This window comes from Hylaeus anthracinus, unplaced genomic scaffold (genome assembly GCF_026225885.1).
Source record: "Hylaeus anthracinus isolate JK02 unplaced genomic scaffold, UHH_iyHylAnth1.0_haploid 4, whole genome shotgun sequence".
NCBI classification, from domain to species: domain Eukaryota; kingdom Metazoa; phylum Arthropoda; class Insecta; order Hymenoptera; family Colletidae; genus Hylaeus; species Hylaeus anthracinus.
Window position 1 is genome coordinate 1816509 of NW_026535289.1, and position 16527 is coordinate 1833035.

General features: G+C 31.5%; 1 protein-coding gene across 1 annotated transcript in view; it reads right to left on the reverse strand.

Annotated features, from left to right (window-relative positions):
- LOC128895080 (acetyl-coenzyme A synthetase) overlaps window positions 1-15752 on the reverse strand; it is a 29363-nt gene extending 13611 nt beyond the window's left edge. Inside the window, exons 1-3 of the mRNA XM_054157328.1 lie at window positions 14855-15752; window positions 10958-11173; window positions 1295-1490 (exon numbers count right to left, since the gene is read on the reverse strand). Coding sequence (XP_054013303.1) covers window positions 1295-1490; window positions 10958-11173; window positions 14855-14943 — 501 coding nt within the window. The 5' untranslated portion in view covers window positions 14944-15752. The remainder of the gene's footprint in view (window positions 1-1294; window positions 1491-10957; window positions 11174-14854) is intronic.
- Between the last annotated feature and the right edge of the window lie 775 nt (window positions 15753-16527).

A 16527-nucleotide genomic window follows, 5' to 3' on the forward strand; every position in this document is an offset into this window, starting at 1 on the left:
TTACTCAAATATCTATGAAAATAGGATAAAAAGTTCGATAGAATTAATGATTTTTTCCATTCTAAAAAAATTCACGAAGAACCGCTTTTTTTAGTTCTCCTAATTCAGGATACTCCCTTAACCTAGGACCAATATTTTGCCTTTCTTCCTGTAATATTGCACCGGTAAGTGAGGTTCGACCCCCTCCATTTTGATTTTTATTAGACAGCTATATAGTATATACATGGTTTCACTGGTAAATATGTCTCGCAATATGTGATAACCCTTACTTCATACATTTTTATCTACTTAGCATAATTAAAGCGATTTCAAAAAAAGTATTCGATTAGTCGACATGATTAACATTGCTTACTAATTCGTAAAAGCCGAATATCAGGAAAGAGACTGATCAACGTTGTTTGTAAATAGGAGTCATTTCTAATGGTTAACAAGATAATTGAAAAATTCTTGAACTTGATACGTTTCGAATCAAATTCCACGTTAACTTGAAAGAAACCTTAACTTCGAAAGTTGTTCTCACAATTAGACTGTGAATGCTAATGCATTCAAGCTACGTCAGAGATATGTTTATGTATGTATATTATGGATATAGTAACGTTTCTTCGATTTAACAGATCATCTTTATTTGTCGCTCGATAATTTCAACTTTAATTTTCATTCTAGGAATAACGAATAAAATGTTACTCATCGTTTATTCATCGCATATATTATATTTGGCGCGTATTTAAATTTTCTCCGGTACGTTTTTAATATACATTCCCGGTATGCCATAGTTTCACCGTTTGAAACGCCCGCCATTTCTGAATCTTATAAGATAAATGCGTCGGATACCTATTCACGCAACATGCAATTTATTCCTGCACGTCATTTAAGTGAAATGTGTAGAATTCATGCATTATGGAAAATAAAATATATATTTTAAAAACCTCCGAACAAAGAAATACATTTTAATATTTCTCATTTAACTGAAATATGTCGAACGTCTGCATTAGATAAAAGAAAATAATTTTTTAAAAATCGAACTATGAAATATTTCAATCTTTGTCTCTGTTGTCCATAAAAATATATATTGCTACGAACAATCGCAGAGTACCTATGATTATTTGACTGTTCAAAATAAGAAAAAATGTTTCAAGTGATGTATATTCACTTACAGTAAGAATTATAGAAACAGTATGTGTTAAAGATTGCCGATCTTTCATTTTTAAGAATGGCGATTTTTTCAGCTCTTTCTGTCTCCGTTTTCTTTTTTGTGTATTTGCGAAAGGCGAATCTGGTTTGAATATATATTTACCACTACACTGTGGACGGCGCCGATTCTGGTACACGCTAACATGGCAACAGGAAGTTCCAAAATCATCGGCATGTATATCGCGACACGGTCTCCTTTCGTCACTCCTTTCGATTTCAAAACGTTGGCGAATCTACATACTTCCTCGAGTAATTTCCTGTAAGTCAGCCGTGAATAATCGTCCGGATCGTTGCCCTCCCTGTAACAAAATTATTTCAGTTTTATTGATTAATTTCTCACGCAAGATCGAAGTGTTACGTCGGTTATGGTATTTTAAAATAAGGCTCACTTTTATGAATTTTTCTTAATCGAGCTATTTATTTTTTAAAGACTCTATTTACAGTAATAGATGTCGCAGTTCATATACAAATTAAAAAGAAGATCAGAAGTGCGAAATATAATTTAAGAAAGCTGAATGGCTCTAGTAAAGGAAATTTGTAAACTCGAGCCTTCTATTTGATTATCCAATTTAAATTAATATATAAATATTTATATCGCCCAATTTATTAACAAACTGTACATGACAGAGAGGAAAAGGAAGGTAAATAAATAGTCAAAAGATATGAAAGGAAATTGTCTGAGTAAAGTGCAGTTGAATGAGTAATTGTGTCAAAAAGAATTAAATGAGTGGAATTGAGTTCAGATTTACGGAGATAAATCAATTAATGCCAACTAGTGTGAATTACGTGAATGTTTAATTTAGTACAATATTTTCAAATTATTACGACGTAAATGTTAAGAAATTCTTTACTAATCCTTTCATAAAATTATAAATGATAAGAGAATAAATTCTAATCGACATCAGCCTCTATACCACCAACATACAATTTGTCATTATTTAATCCAGATAAGTACCGAGTGAAACCGCGTCAAAACTGTGTCAAGGATTTTTCGCAAAATCTTAGATTTCCGAAACTATTACATAAATTCAAAGTATAGAACAAGAACTTTCACTTGTTTATTGCTATTTATATATTTATGTATTATTTTCTTGAAAAAATCGTATTATTAAGATCAATTTCAATAATGTTTTTATATCGTAGGAAGCATTGCAAAGTCTTTGTAGTTTTAGTTACATATATGAGTAAATGCATTTTCAACGTTTCAACAAATTTTTACAAACAATTTGTTAAACAATTGCGATTTTTAATGTGTTCCTCATATACGATTCAAATGAAAGAGGACTGTATATGTAGACCTATCATTGCACTAAAAATCTATCGAAGGAAATTTTTGTAAGGTCTACTGCAAGTCATGATATTTAATTTTTTCATTTTGTGTATCACCAAGCCGGCCGAGGGTACGTTTGCGCTCGTGCGCTGAGCGTACTAGTAAATTGAAATATCTGTAACAACAACAAGTTGTATATGGGAGTAAAAGATGCAGTCTTTAACACAGAAAATATATTATTCCTAAAATAATAATGAGTTTTTTTTACATCTTAATTACATAATGTAATTTTTAACTATTCTATACATGAAAAAAACAGCTTGGGTTGCTAGTTCATTTTTTATTTTTTACGATTGCATGTTTGACAGATGATTCAAAGTTTGAAACTATTTTACATAAAATATGTTCTTGGTCAAGCACAGTAAAGTTATGATACTGACGAGTGTTTTTTATAATGATTGCTCCATCGAAAACTATGTGAACTTGGCACCCGACTTTTCAAAAATTAATTTTTTTTCATAGAAAATGATAGTATTTCGTTTTTACCTGATTGTACCTCCAATAGTTTCGTTTGTACATCGATCAATTAATAATTAAAAAAAATTCAAAAAATAGTCAACATCCGACATCGAGATTTTTGAAATCAGTTTTTCCCGATTCTTTAGAATCATTTGTACCTGTTTGTACCGTTTTTCGTTTCGTTTGTACCTCAATAGTTTAAATTTTATAGCAATTGTTGTTCCGCGTAAGAGTGAAGTTCGTTAATTTTCAAGATTTTTAAAATCTGTTTTTCCACGATTCTTTAGAATCGTTTGTACCCGCCGGAAACGTTTTTCTTTTCGTTTGTACTTCAATAGTTGAAAATTAACGAACTTCACTCTTACGCGGATCAACAATTTCTATAAAATTTAAACTATTGAGGCACAAACGAAACGAAAAGCGGTACAAACGGCTACAAACGATTCTAAAGAATCAAGAAAAACCGATTTCAAAAATCTCGATGTCGGGTGCTGACCATTTTTTGAATTTTTTTTAATTATTAATTGGTCGAGGTACAAACGAAACTATTGGAGGAACAATCAGGTACAAACGAAATGCTATCGTTTTCTATAAAAAAAAATTAATTTTTGAAAAGTCGGGTGCCAAGTTCACATAGCTTCCATCGAAACGCTTTTTTAGTTTCTTTTCATTAGCGCTATGTTCAGCTTGAGAGCAAAATTCGAAATGAACGTGTTCGAAATTTCTAATTGCCCATTCGAATAAAGTTCGAGCTGTATTAATGAAGTTACCGTCCACCCGTTGCGAACTTACTTTGTACGCAAGCCTCTTTACAGTTCCCCCATTCCCATCACAGGCTGATTTACCATAAGATGTAGCAAAAAATATTCATGGGTTCAACTTCGATTTCGTTTTCCTCACGTCGAGAAGAATTGATTATTTGCGAAGGGAAAAAAGCTCTTTTTTACAAATAACATAACGCGCGACATTTGTGACAAACATAAAATCCAATGCAATTTTTGAATTTCTCATTCCACTCTTTTGTTATTAAAAATAATTTATTTCTTATGCATTTATGTTGTTTTTTTATTGAGTAGATTACAGCATTCATTGGGACGGCCCATTTTATTATTTTCTGCGAGGAGGAAAAAATAGAAATAATAACTGAAGCATTTTTTAAATTGAATATATGTCATGTGGAATAAATGAACTTACGTAAACAAAATTAATACGAAAATCGAGGACATTTATTGGAGATCGATGTGACACACTTTTTGCAGTTTTCAAGTTGAGGGCGGATGAATTGAATCATCTCAGAACTTGCAAATTATAAACAAAAGGCACGCGCAAGCACCAGTGCAGCGGAGCGCTACGCCACGACCGCAACGCCGCCACGTGTGGCACAGCGCCGTACGCCATTCCAAAAAATTAAATATCTTGACTTGCAGTAGACTTTACAAAAATTTCTTTCGATAGATTTTTAGTGTAATGATAGGTCTACATATACAGTCCAGTTTCGTTCGAATCGTGTATAAAAAACACATTAAAAATCGCAATTGTTTAACAAATTGTTTATAAAAAATTGTTAAAACGTTGAAAATGCATTTACTCATACATGTAACTAAAACTACAAAGACTTTGCAATGACTTCCTACAATATGAAATCATTATTGAAATTGAACTTAATAATACGATTTTTCCAAGAAAATAATGCATAAACAAGTGAAGAATAGGATTATCGCGAAAACATATAAATTCGGAAATCTAAGATTTTGCGAAAAATCCTAGACACGGTTGAGGTTTCACTCTAACTTCGACTTTTAAATTATCTTCGATTCATTATTCAAATTCTCATTGTATAATATTATTTAACAGTTTACATTCCTAGTTTCACACGCGTGGTTGGAAAACAAGTGTAAAGTTCAAGATTCATAATTTCTGTACATAATGACGATGATAAACATTTAATGCTACTTACTTCCCGGATAGCACCGCACGTCCCATGGACGTCCATTTTATGTCCAGTTTACGTCCAAACGTCCGACGTCCGTTGTCGGACGTCCGTCCGGAACGTCTTGCAAACGTCCATGGGACCTAAATTCTGTACGTCCCAGGGACGTCCGCCCGGAACGTCCTACGAACTTTCTACGAACATCCATGGGACCTAAATTTTGTACGTCCCAGGGATGTCCGTTTTGAACTTTCTAGATTTAGGGAAAAATACTTTTTTTTAAACAAAATAAATATTATTTATTAATATTCTTTATAATACAATATTTATTCAATATGTAGAACAGAATATTTTTTTCCGAATATAAAATACACTATTTACAATTGTAAATTAATATTATTATCCCAGATAGCACCGGACGTCCCATGGACGTACAGAGAACGTACAGAAAACATTCTGCAAATGTCCAGTACCGGACGTCTTATGGACGTACATAACTGTCACCACAGATATTAAAAACCTGTTCTCGTTTCATTCTTCTTAATTGAATTATAAATTATTACCAAATAAATCCAAAGTAATATAAAATCTTCATCTTCATCTATCTGCATCCAATTAGTATGCTTTTCATTATTATTTAATTCACGTAAACATATCCACTTCTAAACTATCTTTCTTCTATTATACAAACTCTAGTTGCACACTTTGAAGCTCCTTTTTTTAGATTTGCGAACGTGTTAACAAAACAGGTGTAAAGTTCAAGACTCGTATTTTGCATGCGTATACTACGACCTTGACAATTTCAATACTTTTTCCGGTTGAGTAGTTAGAGTTAAACAGTTTGATGTAACACGTCGCGAGTAAGCCCGTCGTAACAACGTGTCACGCTTACTCGATAAGCGGGAGAAACGTCATATATCCGTGAATTGATTTAGTTTTAAATCGCGTAAACTATTTTTTCCCTATATTTAAAAATAATTTGAATGCAGTGCCACGGTTAAGTTCATACACGACCACGGGTTTATTCGTGAGAATACATTATCATACCGAAACATCGTATTACGAAAGAGATATAGTCTGCGATCGTTTCTTTTTTTTCATGAACCGTCTACGATAAGGTTTTTTTCGGAGGGATAAGCAGACGGTTGCTCCAGCAATCAACAATTCGTCACGTATTGAGGAATAATAAGTCATCGGTGTCACGTGATCTAGGCAAATCGCGCGGGATTAAGTAAATTGTAACAGCAATTTCGTAGTTACGTAAAAAAAAATAACGATTGTACTCGTTCACAAACACGACTGATAACGTCTGCAAACATAATTCGACGAAAACAGCGATCTATTTTTATGGTACTGTCATTCCGTTTTTCGATTGTTATCGATCATTGGTCAACAAACTTGTCGTAATTTTCAGTCAATGACAGTTATCGCGCTTTTGTTTACACTTCAAGCAAATTTCTGTAAAAGTATCTGTCATTATGAAATGAACATATTCACGGTCTACTATAGACGATAACTGGTCGAACGGAAGGTATTTGCCTTTTCAGTGACGAAATGTAGAGAAAGACTTTTTTTCTGAATAAACATTCATTTCTTCATGGACTCGAAAATCTATTATGTATCTATTTTTTGTTTCTTCTTTTTTTTTTTTAATTTTTAAGGCTACTCAATGGGCAGATTATTTTTGCCTATATAATTTCGTGTCTTTTTAAATTGAAGTTTATTGAAGAACAAACAAATTATCATTAATGATTACAAAACATTACATTTCAATTACTTCTGTAACTTAAAATTTGAAAATACAATAATGTTCACAATACTGTTCAAATAAAATGTATATTCAATATATTATATATATATATATTTATATAAAAAGAAAAAAATATATATATATATAAACAATATATAATGTATATCTATATAACATTTATATTACTTTAAATTACTAAAACTTTTTTCATTTTAAATCAGTATACACTTGTACAACATCGTCCACTTGATCGAGTTTATAATATTTTCCTGTTCAACTGATTTTGTGATGGTCTCAGAGAATAACAGTCACAAACTTTTAAATTTGAGCTATAGTAGCTTAGGTATTAAAAATTTCCCATTTAAATTCTTTAATTAATTGTTTTTTAATGTCAACAAACTTCTCTGCTGTATACGATTAACGCTTTCTTTGAAAATATTAATTTACTTGAACTAATTGGTAATAGTGGATATTTATACTGATGATATGGTTGTTATGGCTGAAAATGAATTATTCCTAGCATGTCCTATCACTGCGGCCCCGATACAATTTTCAATTTATTCGCCCCCTCTTTGAATACGTTAAATATTAAAAATAATTGAAATCTAAGTTTTTTAATTAAAATTTAAAGCGAGGTGTAATATATATTTTCGAATTACAATATTCTTGCACAAATTACAGTGTTCCGTAAACGAAATCTTGTTAAAACTTTTCTTTCCTCGCTGTTAGCGTGTTAATAATTAGGAAGCGGGTTAATAATTTTATCATTTTTTACTTTCTCAGTTAGTATGAACAGCTACAAGACATTGTCAGATATAGTAATCGTGTTTTCTAACGAATTTTTGCAATTTTTCATAGAAACACATTTTTATACTTGTACAGTATTACGATACAATAACGATGTATATTTTTACTTTTCTAAGACTTAATTATATAAAAAAAAAAAAAAATATATATATATATATACTGAGAACTCTAGTTTGTCAGTAAATATATATTGTATAAATATTATAAAATGGAGTTATTAGTTTTTCTAAAACATACAAAGTTTCAATTCGATCTAATATATTAAGTCACAAACACTCACTCACCAAATACCAATTATGACATTTATATTTGCATTAATTTGATATTAAACGTCAATACCTTGATACTACTTTATTGTGTAATGTAAATAGATGTAAATAAGTACGCGAAATCAGTAGGAGAAAGTCCAAGACACACTTTCAAAGAAGTTACGACGCGAGCAATTACTGTGTGTTGTAAAAATTCCATTGTAAAATAACATGCCATCACGTTCACTCGAGAGTATACATTTGAATGAAAAACGATAAACATTCGTTTATCTACTAAACGAATTATCTACTAAGTAAGTACTAAAAGTAAATATATATTAGTTGCTCGTTACAATCTGAACACTTAAATGACAGTTATTACAAAAATTCACGTGACACGCTATGTGCTATAGTGTATGCTGTAATGTTCGACTTTGCCTTAACGAACAAAAATCACATAAAGTATGAAGTTCACGTTAATGTAACTTGTTATATTTATTTAACATGACATTGTTATTAACTGACATCGTTTAATTTTTTTTTTTTTTATGTAAATAATAATCAAACAAATATGTGACAGATATACAATGTTTAAACAAACATATAACAGATGTAAAATGGTAAATGTATATTTGATTACAAAAGCGTACGTGTTTCACAAATATAAATACTTTCCGCGTTAACCGTATTTCAAGAAATCTATCACCGAGTCATATGGCCTGACGTGATCGCGCGCATCACGTGCCGTCAGCCAATCAAAACACCGTCTCCGATTATGTGACAAATTTTGGACAAATCAGCGAGCATCGTACGATATGAACGAACCATCGAACCGTGTGAATGCCTGTCTGATTCATTGATCGATTGTGAGTATAGGATTCTTCAAACAAAATTACGGATGCCGTGTTTATTGTTTTAAGAATGTGACAACGACATTTAGCTCAACACTTTATCTTTTATCAACCTGTATTCTATAGTGCATTCGTATTAATATTTTATATACTTTATCAGTACCATGTTTCTTAAGTAATTTATTTGTAATTAATTTTTTCATTTTAAATACAAAAAATATATTAAATATTCTGAATAATCTCACACGTAATTATATATCGTTTTCTTTTCCATTTAATTAATATTATAGATTAACCGCACGTATTCATTTAATTTGACGTAGATAAGAAAAAATTGAAAATAAAAAATTACTTGTACGTTTAATGTATGTATTACTTTCTTTTAGCATATATGAACTGTAAATATTATTGCTTACTGTAAAGTTGTTATTACATATTTTAACATATATTACTACTTGTATGCAAGTTGTTTACACCGTCTACTTAATCTCAGCAGATAAATAATTTAAGGAAAATTACAGGAATACATATTTCTCTTACTTGTTATATTAAAAAAATAATTAATGTGTATCATAATTAATTTATTAATTTTGGACAAATTTCTAAAGAGGACTAAATTAAACAGAAACGCTGATATCTCTATTTTTGTTTCTTTAAGGCAATTACTTGTGATATTTTGAATATTTTAATTATTCAGTGATAGATAGACAAAGTTTTGGCAAAGTTTAATTCTGTAAATTAGGTATTACTTCAGAAGTATCGCACTGTAAAACACTGTAAACTCTTAAAACGCAAAATAAAATGATGTGTTCTGATATTGCAGTATATTCATAATAATTCGTACGTAGTATTTCTGTAATGGCATGCGGAAACATTAACTAACATATTTTAAATACGAAATGAAATGAATAATTATCGGTATAAAAATGATAATTTAAAGAACGATAATTTACCATTCTCAAATATGCAATTATGTATTTTAGATTTTAACTCTTCATTTTAGAGCCATCCTTGGAAGTCTATAAATGTTACAAAAGAATTTATATTGAAATTTTATATTAATTTGTAACAATATTTAAGATGAGTTATTCAAATAAATATATGCTCTTTTGCTGTGCTATATTTATATTTTTTGATATGCTATTTTGAAAACAAAATATGTGTACGTACTAATTAACTTGATATAGTTTATCGAAATTTAAAGTGTGTAGCTTCGTTGGAACTAGAAAATTATTATTTTTTAGTTTGTAGAAATAGGTTATCTTCTTTCAGTAATCAATTTCAAATGGATTTCTTAAAAACTGAGGTTGACTATGCGAACTTTCTAAACTTTCTTACGTTTAACCACGCGTTACACGGTAATGAAAGAATAAACAATTTATGACTCTGAATAGCCATAAATGCTAAGAACAGAATTCAATATTGCGAGTACTATACATTAGTTAAATTTAAATAATAACATACATTTTTTATTATGAAGTTTAATCTTATTCTCTCGTAATGCACATATATCATCGATGTATCGATAAACTTGATAAACAGAGAAAAATATTACAAGAATGAACCACAATAAAAAGATTTTTGCAGTGAATTCTAAGAATGCTTCTTTTATTCGTACTTTTCACTTTCGGCTTTCCAAATACCGTTTGTAGTACATTCAAAGCGAACAAAAATTGTATCACTTATACGGCGCTCGAATGACTTGCGTCTATAAACGGCCAATGTATTTTGCATAGCAATGAAGTCGTTAAAAGCACTGCTACTGAAATCGGTCCTATGAATCGTTATACATGGTCAGAAAGTTGTTCGGTTGGCTCTCTCGTCTATTCAAAGTCTCCGTTATGGCAGAAGCTTGCGCGCGTATAAATTTCGAGTTGTGTAGAACTTTTTTAAATGAAAATGAAAAATTTAGAACTGTTGAGGGATTTGGACTCGTTTAGATTATTTAAAAATAATAGTGACGAATTCAGGATTAACAAGGATCGATGGAGTAGGATCGATGTTGAATTCGAAATCGATAGAAATTGTTAAGTTTGTGTAGATTCGTATAAATAAAACAAGGAAGGTAAGGGAAAATTAAATATTTAAATATTACTATCGATTTCTATTTTAATAAATTGTGCTTGGTGTTTTTGACAGTAACGTGAATATTTCATGGAAGAATTTAAATAATATTAAGATTAATATTCAGTTTCAAAGAATAATATTAATATAATTTTTGTATCAAAATTTTATTAATACTATTTTCCTTGTTTTGGCTCTCAGTGTTATCGCAGACTCTATCAGAATTGCGTTTTGCATTACGTATTATGTCAATGGCATGCGTAACACAGTTTCATAATGATTTATGACGTGCGCGTAGTATTCCAGTATCAGATAAAGAATTCTCACCAATAAAACGCAATTTTGTCGCCGTTTCCGCTCTTCACATTCTTGTCCAGTAAGTTGAAGCTTATGTTTGTCGAGGCCCCTTCCATCCATTTTATGAAAATATCACCTTTGTTCAAGTCGAAGTTGTACGAAAAGAACTTATCATCTGCCACAGGAGTTTCCCAATAAAATTGTTTCGCTATTTCACCCCAGAATTCCGGTGGATTTTTCACAGACCTGGGAAATACGTTACAAGTAATTAAAACACATTCGTTCACGTAGGTGAATAGGAAGTATTGCTTTTAAATATGAAAGATATAATTTTGTTGAGTGTGACGAAAATATGCAGATTATTTTCACATAAACGTTTCAATCGTTGTTGTACAGTTCTCTCCACTATGGCTAGTTACATAATACATTTTAATGGAAAATTATTTATTTGTGAAAATGTTGGTTCAGCAAAAAAACTATATATATTAATTAATGTTGTAAGAAATTGTATAACTAATTGTTTTCGCTAGACTAACATTATTACAAATTAATATTTATCTTCTAGAATTTATTGTATAACACATCTTATTGAAGAGGAGTGCAAGATCTTGTATAAATTTCATTGCTTTTTTTTTTTCAATATATTCAGATATTTCACCTAATAATATTATAGAATGATAATAAAATGTAGAGTGTTATTACAATTGTTCCTGCACATATAATACTGTAATGAACATCGCGCTACTTTTAAATGAACGATCAACATTATTTATAAAAATATACACTTTAAATTGGTCGTTAAAATTTTCAGATAATTATCCATCAAAATAAAATTACAATTGATGTCTCCAAATTGAAAACCTAAATTAAAGATAACAGAGAATTACTGATAATAGGTTCAAGTTTTATTGTTCAGAATAAATATCATAAACGATATATTTTTATCTCTGGCATAGACCTTAAAAATATAATTTAAAACAATCATGCAAATATTCAATTTGAACAAGGAAAAATGGAGTCCGTTTTTATGTTTATTCCAGATTACATCTTTATATAATATTTTCAAGAAGTCTCAAACCAGAGATCTTTATGGATATTATTCTAAATAATGATGCTTGGACAAATTATTTATTGTTTTCAACAATCTGTAAAATTGTATCTTGTAACAGCTCACTAGAAGGATCAATATCTTTGTGCTATTTCTATAGTAGGCACTGTATGGCATTACATACGTAAAATGATGTTGCCAGATTTACAAAACTTGAATGTACGACTGCTTGAACTAAAAACTATCTCTATTGCCCCCAATCTTCTAAATACAAAATTAATATTCCATAAAATTTCTGCGTTTCATTTTTAGTGTAACATGTAGGTTACATCCCAAACACAATAAAAACATCAGGGTGTTCTAGTTGAATTCTTGGAGCAAGTCACATTAACGTAAAATCTTTAAAAATCTCAATGTAAATCATTCGAGCATTTCTACGGATCATTTTCACTTCAATTTACTATCACGATAAAGTAACACTGAATTTGTTTCATTTCTTCTCCTATACAGTGGGTGTAGAAAGTATTCGTACACCATTCAATTTTCAAAAAAAACTGTGTAAAATTGTAATATATTAACTTATTTTTTATAAACAATAACTTTCTACATATTCTCGGAAGTCTCTAAGATAGATATAGTCCAAACAACATTTACTAGTTATTATAATTTGTGAAATTAACAAGAAAAAAACAATTAACAGATAGAAATGTTGAAGCAATAAGTATTTGCACTACTGTTTAAAAGTACTTTTCTAGAAATTTGATGTTTTCTAATTCGTACGGAGCAATAAACTAATGTGTTTACATTATAAACTCTACTGTAAATGGTTCGTCATAAGAATCGTACAAATACTTATTGCTTCTATACTTTTACCCACTTTTCGTATTTTTTTGTTAATTTCACAAATTATATTAACTAGTAAATATTGTTTGGACTAGATCTATCATAGGGACTTCCGAGAATATGTAAAATATCATTGATTATAAAAAAGGAAGTTAAGAAATTACAATTTTACACAAAAGTTTTTTGGGAAATTGATCGGTGTACGAATACATTCTACACCCACTGTATATTCTAGTATCTATTTTAGATCCATCTGTATATCTAATATCAAATTATTTCAATGGATATTACATTTCGGAAAATCGTTACCATAAAAGAACTCGAAACCTCAGAATTAATATGTCGTAGGTGACACCCTCCACAGTCACCTCCACCCACAAGTTTCCTCTTTACTCGAATTAACAAGCACCGATGGAATCTATTTAATAGACATGCCTGACAGTTCGCCTATGATTAATATTATGCCCCCATTCGCTACCGTTCATCCTTTCTCATGCACTCTCACTGATTTCCCTAGAACTGCTGTTTAATTTTACACTTTTCAGCGATCACGAAACTGCTGGAATATCAATCTCTTGAACCCTCTATTACGTAATTTGCCTCACTGAGGAACCAATAAAAAATCTGTGTAAATTCCGTTATGAATAATTGATACATGGTTGTTTAGCTCGATAATGTGACAATTTAAGCCATTATGATAAGAACGAAAGTAAAATTTCCTGTAGTTATAAGGAAAGAATATTCTTCGTCGTTCCTACAACCACAAGGAATTTAATTTTCGTATCATATTGGATTAAATATGATTTCTTCAGAAAATTTTACATTAATTACTTATAATCTTTTTTCTATCGACACTATTGTCAGTCGTGTATTATTTAGTTTGAGTATTAATTGAATAATGGACGTATAAATGATCAAGATGAATAATTCCCTTTTTATAAGTTTAGAATACTACACTACTATTGTGTAGACGGTTAAGACAGCCACCGAATGTTTTGTTCGTTTCATCAATTATGATACCTGATTCCAGTAATAATAAACGTTACTTTTGCGCTATATTATTTTCATGATCTCATTTATACAAAACAATGAAGTAACCAATGAACGTATTAATGTTTTCAACATTAATTCTACTATTGTTCTCTGAATTTTTTTTATTTGTATAACGAAAGAGCAAACAATAGCGCTCATAAATCATTATTACTCATTGAATAATAGAATAGCCGAGATCTATAGTCTTCGTTGTTCCGTTAAGTCGTCTTCAGGCATGTATTCTTTTATTTACGAAATAGGATAATTGAAAGCTACTCGTTCCATAGGTTGGCGGCTTCAGGCACTGCCAGCCAAGCTGTTTCTCGGCCAAAATTATTGATTCGCGACATTTGTAACATCCGTGTATAAAGCAACGTAGTACACAGAACGTCATTTAAATTTTTATACGATTCTATTAATATACTTCTCAAATATGATTACGAATCCTTTCCTGCATCACGTTGTGGCGAGAATAATTATTATGCTACACTGAGAGCAAAAGATAACACATGGGCGACGACGAGAAATTTCGTACAGCAATTCCCGATAATCTTCACTCCTCTTAGCTTTGCTAATTCAAATGTTCAAATGTTTCTCTCTTTAAAAAAATGTGTAAACAATTTTGACAACTATTCAGGATGAATTTTTCCCTATGATTTCTAGCTCTGTCGTTTTTTTCCCAAATACATTTTTTATTGAACTTCGATCGATGCGTCTGAACGTTTGCTTATGGAAATATAAGAGACTTCTTTATACTATTCCAGATACACTCGAGATAGTCAATGGTTGTCGAGGGAAGAAAGGACGATACAGCTTCGACGTTATCACGAACAAGTCCAGATTAAAATGAAAACTACTCGCGATGACAAAATAATTTGCATTCCGATTAACTACGATTCAACACCAACCCCCATACTAAAAAAAAAAACTCGAAAATGTCTCGATTTTATATCACGTTCCGCAGTTCGGGCGTACATGTGCGCAACAACCCTTACGACACTCACTTTTCGTGCATCCTTTTGTACTGCTCCATGCAACTGCAGTGGGCGTTCTGGGAGATATCCGGATTGGGGTAGTAAATCTTATCCGCCATCTTCGCTGTTTCGTCTTCGCGGATTCAGCTTTCGACCCTCTTCGGTGATTCTGGAGAGCCCTTTCGAAAGAGGCGCGATCGATAAAAAGCCGAGCTGAACAAGGTTGACGACGACACAGGGTAGGTTCGCAGGTAGTTCGATCGTTCTCGCCACAAGTCTTGATGCACAATCGTCGCGTGGGTTAAGGACGGAACGCAACGATATGTTAGGGGTTGAACGAAGAGGGTATCACCATAGATTTTTCGAAAACGCGCGCCTCCGCTCGTTTCCGTGTCGCGGCTCGGCTTATAAACGTCGACTGAACCAACGACTGGCGGCGACCCGATAGCAGCCCTGACGGTAACCAGCGTGGTGTCGTTGGCGTCGGGTGGGAAGGCGCCGCCAGGGACGTGCTAGAGAACCGATGACTCTTTTAGGACCGTGTTCTCCAATAAGCGCGAACAGGGCCGTCTAATACGGGCGTTTGGGCTGTTCAACGCTCAAGTGTGGTTATTCAAATCAATTACACTAGTTTACAGCCAAAATGTACATTCAATGCCACAATTTTTTCTTATGTATTTTGGTCTACTAAACTCGAAAATCGTAAGAAAAATTTTTTCTATGAATAGGTTTTTTTTATATGAATTTTTGCATTTTTTTCGATTTTTTTCTGACATACACTCCTATTTTAAGCCATATCTCGAGTTAGAAACGTCCGATTGAGTCGCGCAAGACGTGATTTTAAAGGTAATCGAATTTCCAATAATTGGTTTTTACATTATTATCCAATCGGTTCAATAGTTTAAGTGTTAAGTGTTGATTTTTTCGGCTAAAATAGAACACGAATATTTCTTCCATCGCCTTGGAAAAATAGAAATTGTCAAATTATGTCCAATTTCTTATTGTTTACGTATAGATCGCACTTTTACGAAGAAAATAAGCTTTCGTTGAAGAAAATCTATGGATAAATACCGGAGTTAGGAACAATTGAGTAAAGGTGCAAAAATTCCAATTTAACTCTGTTTTTGTATTTGTTTCCTATTTATATAGAAAACATATATTTAATTAATTTCGATTAGAAATAATTTCGGTCTTGACTTTGTCTTCTGTTAATCGTTGGGTTCGTTTCTCTGATAAAGAATCAAATGTAGTCTTCCAACATTCTTTCATCCCAATATCCTTGATAGCGCTGCTTAATAGTTTAGGGCTCGTGGGTCGGCAGAGTATGAATTATAAGGAAGTTGTCGAAGATTTGCTGATAAATTATGCAAAAATGGGTATGGAATATATATTGTTATTCCATTTGATTTGACAAAATGAAACAATTTTTACATTCGATTGTAACTTTAATTTCAACAGGCGTAAATATGTCGCTCAAAATTCATTTTTTACATTCTCACTTGGATTGTTTCCCGGAGAATCTTGGCGATGTAAGTGACGAACACGGCGAAAGGTTTCACCAAGATATCAAAACTATTGAACAGCGCTGCCAAGAATATTGGGATGAAAGAATGTTGGGAGACTACATTTGATTCTTTATCAGAGAAACGAACCCAACGAATAACAGAAGACAAAGTCAAGGCCGAAATTATTTCTAATCGAAA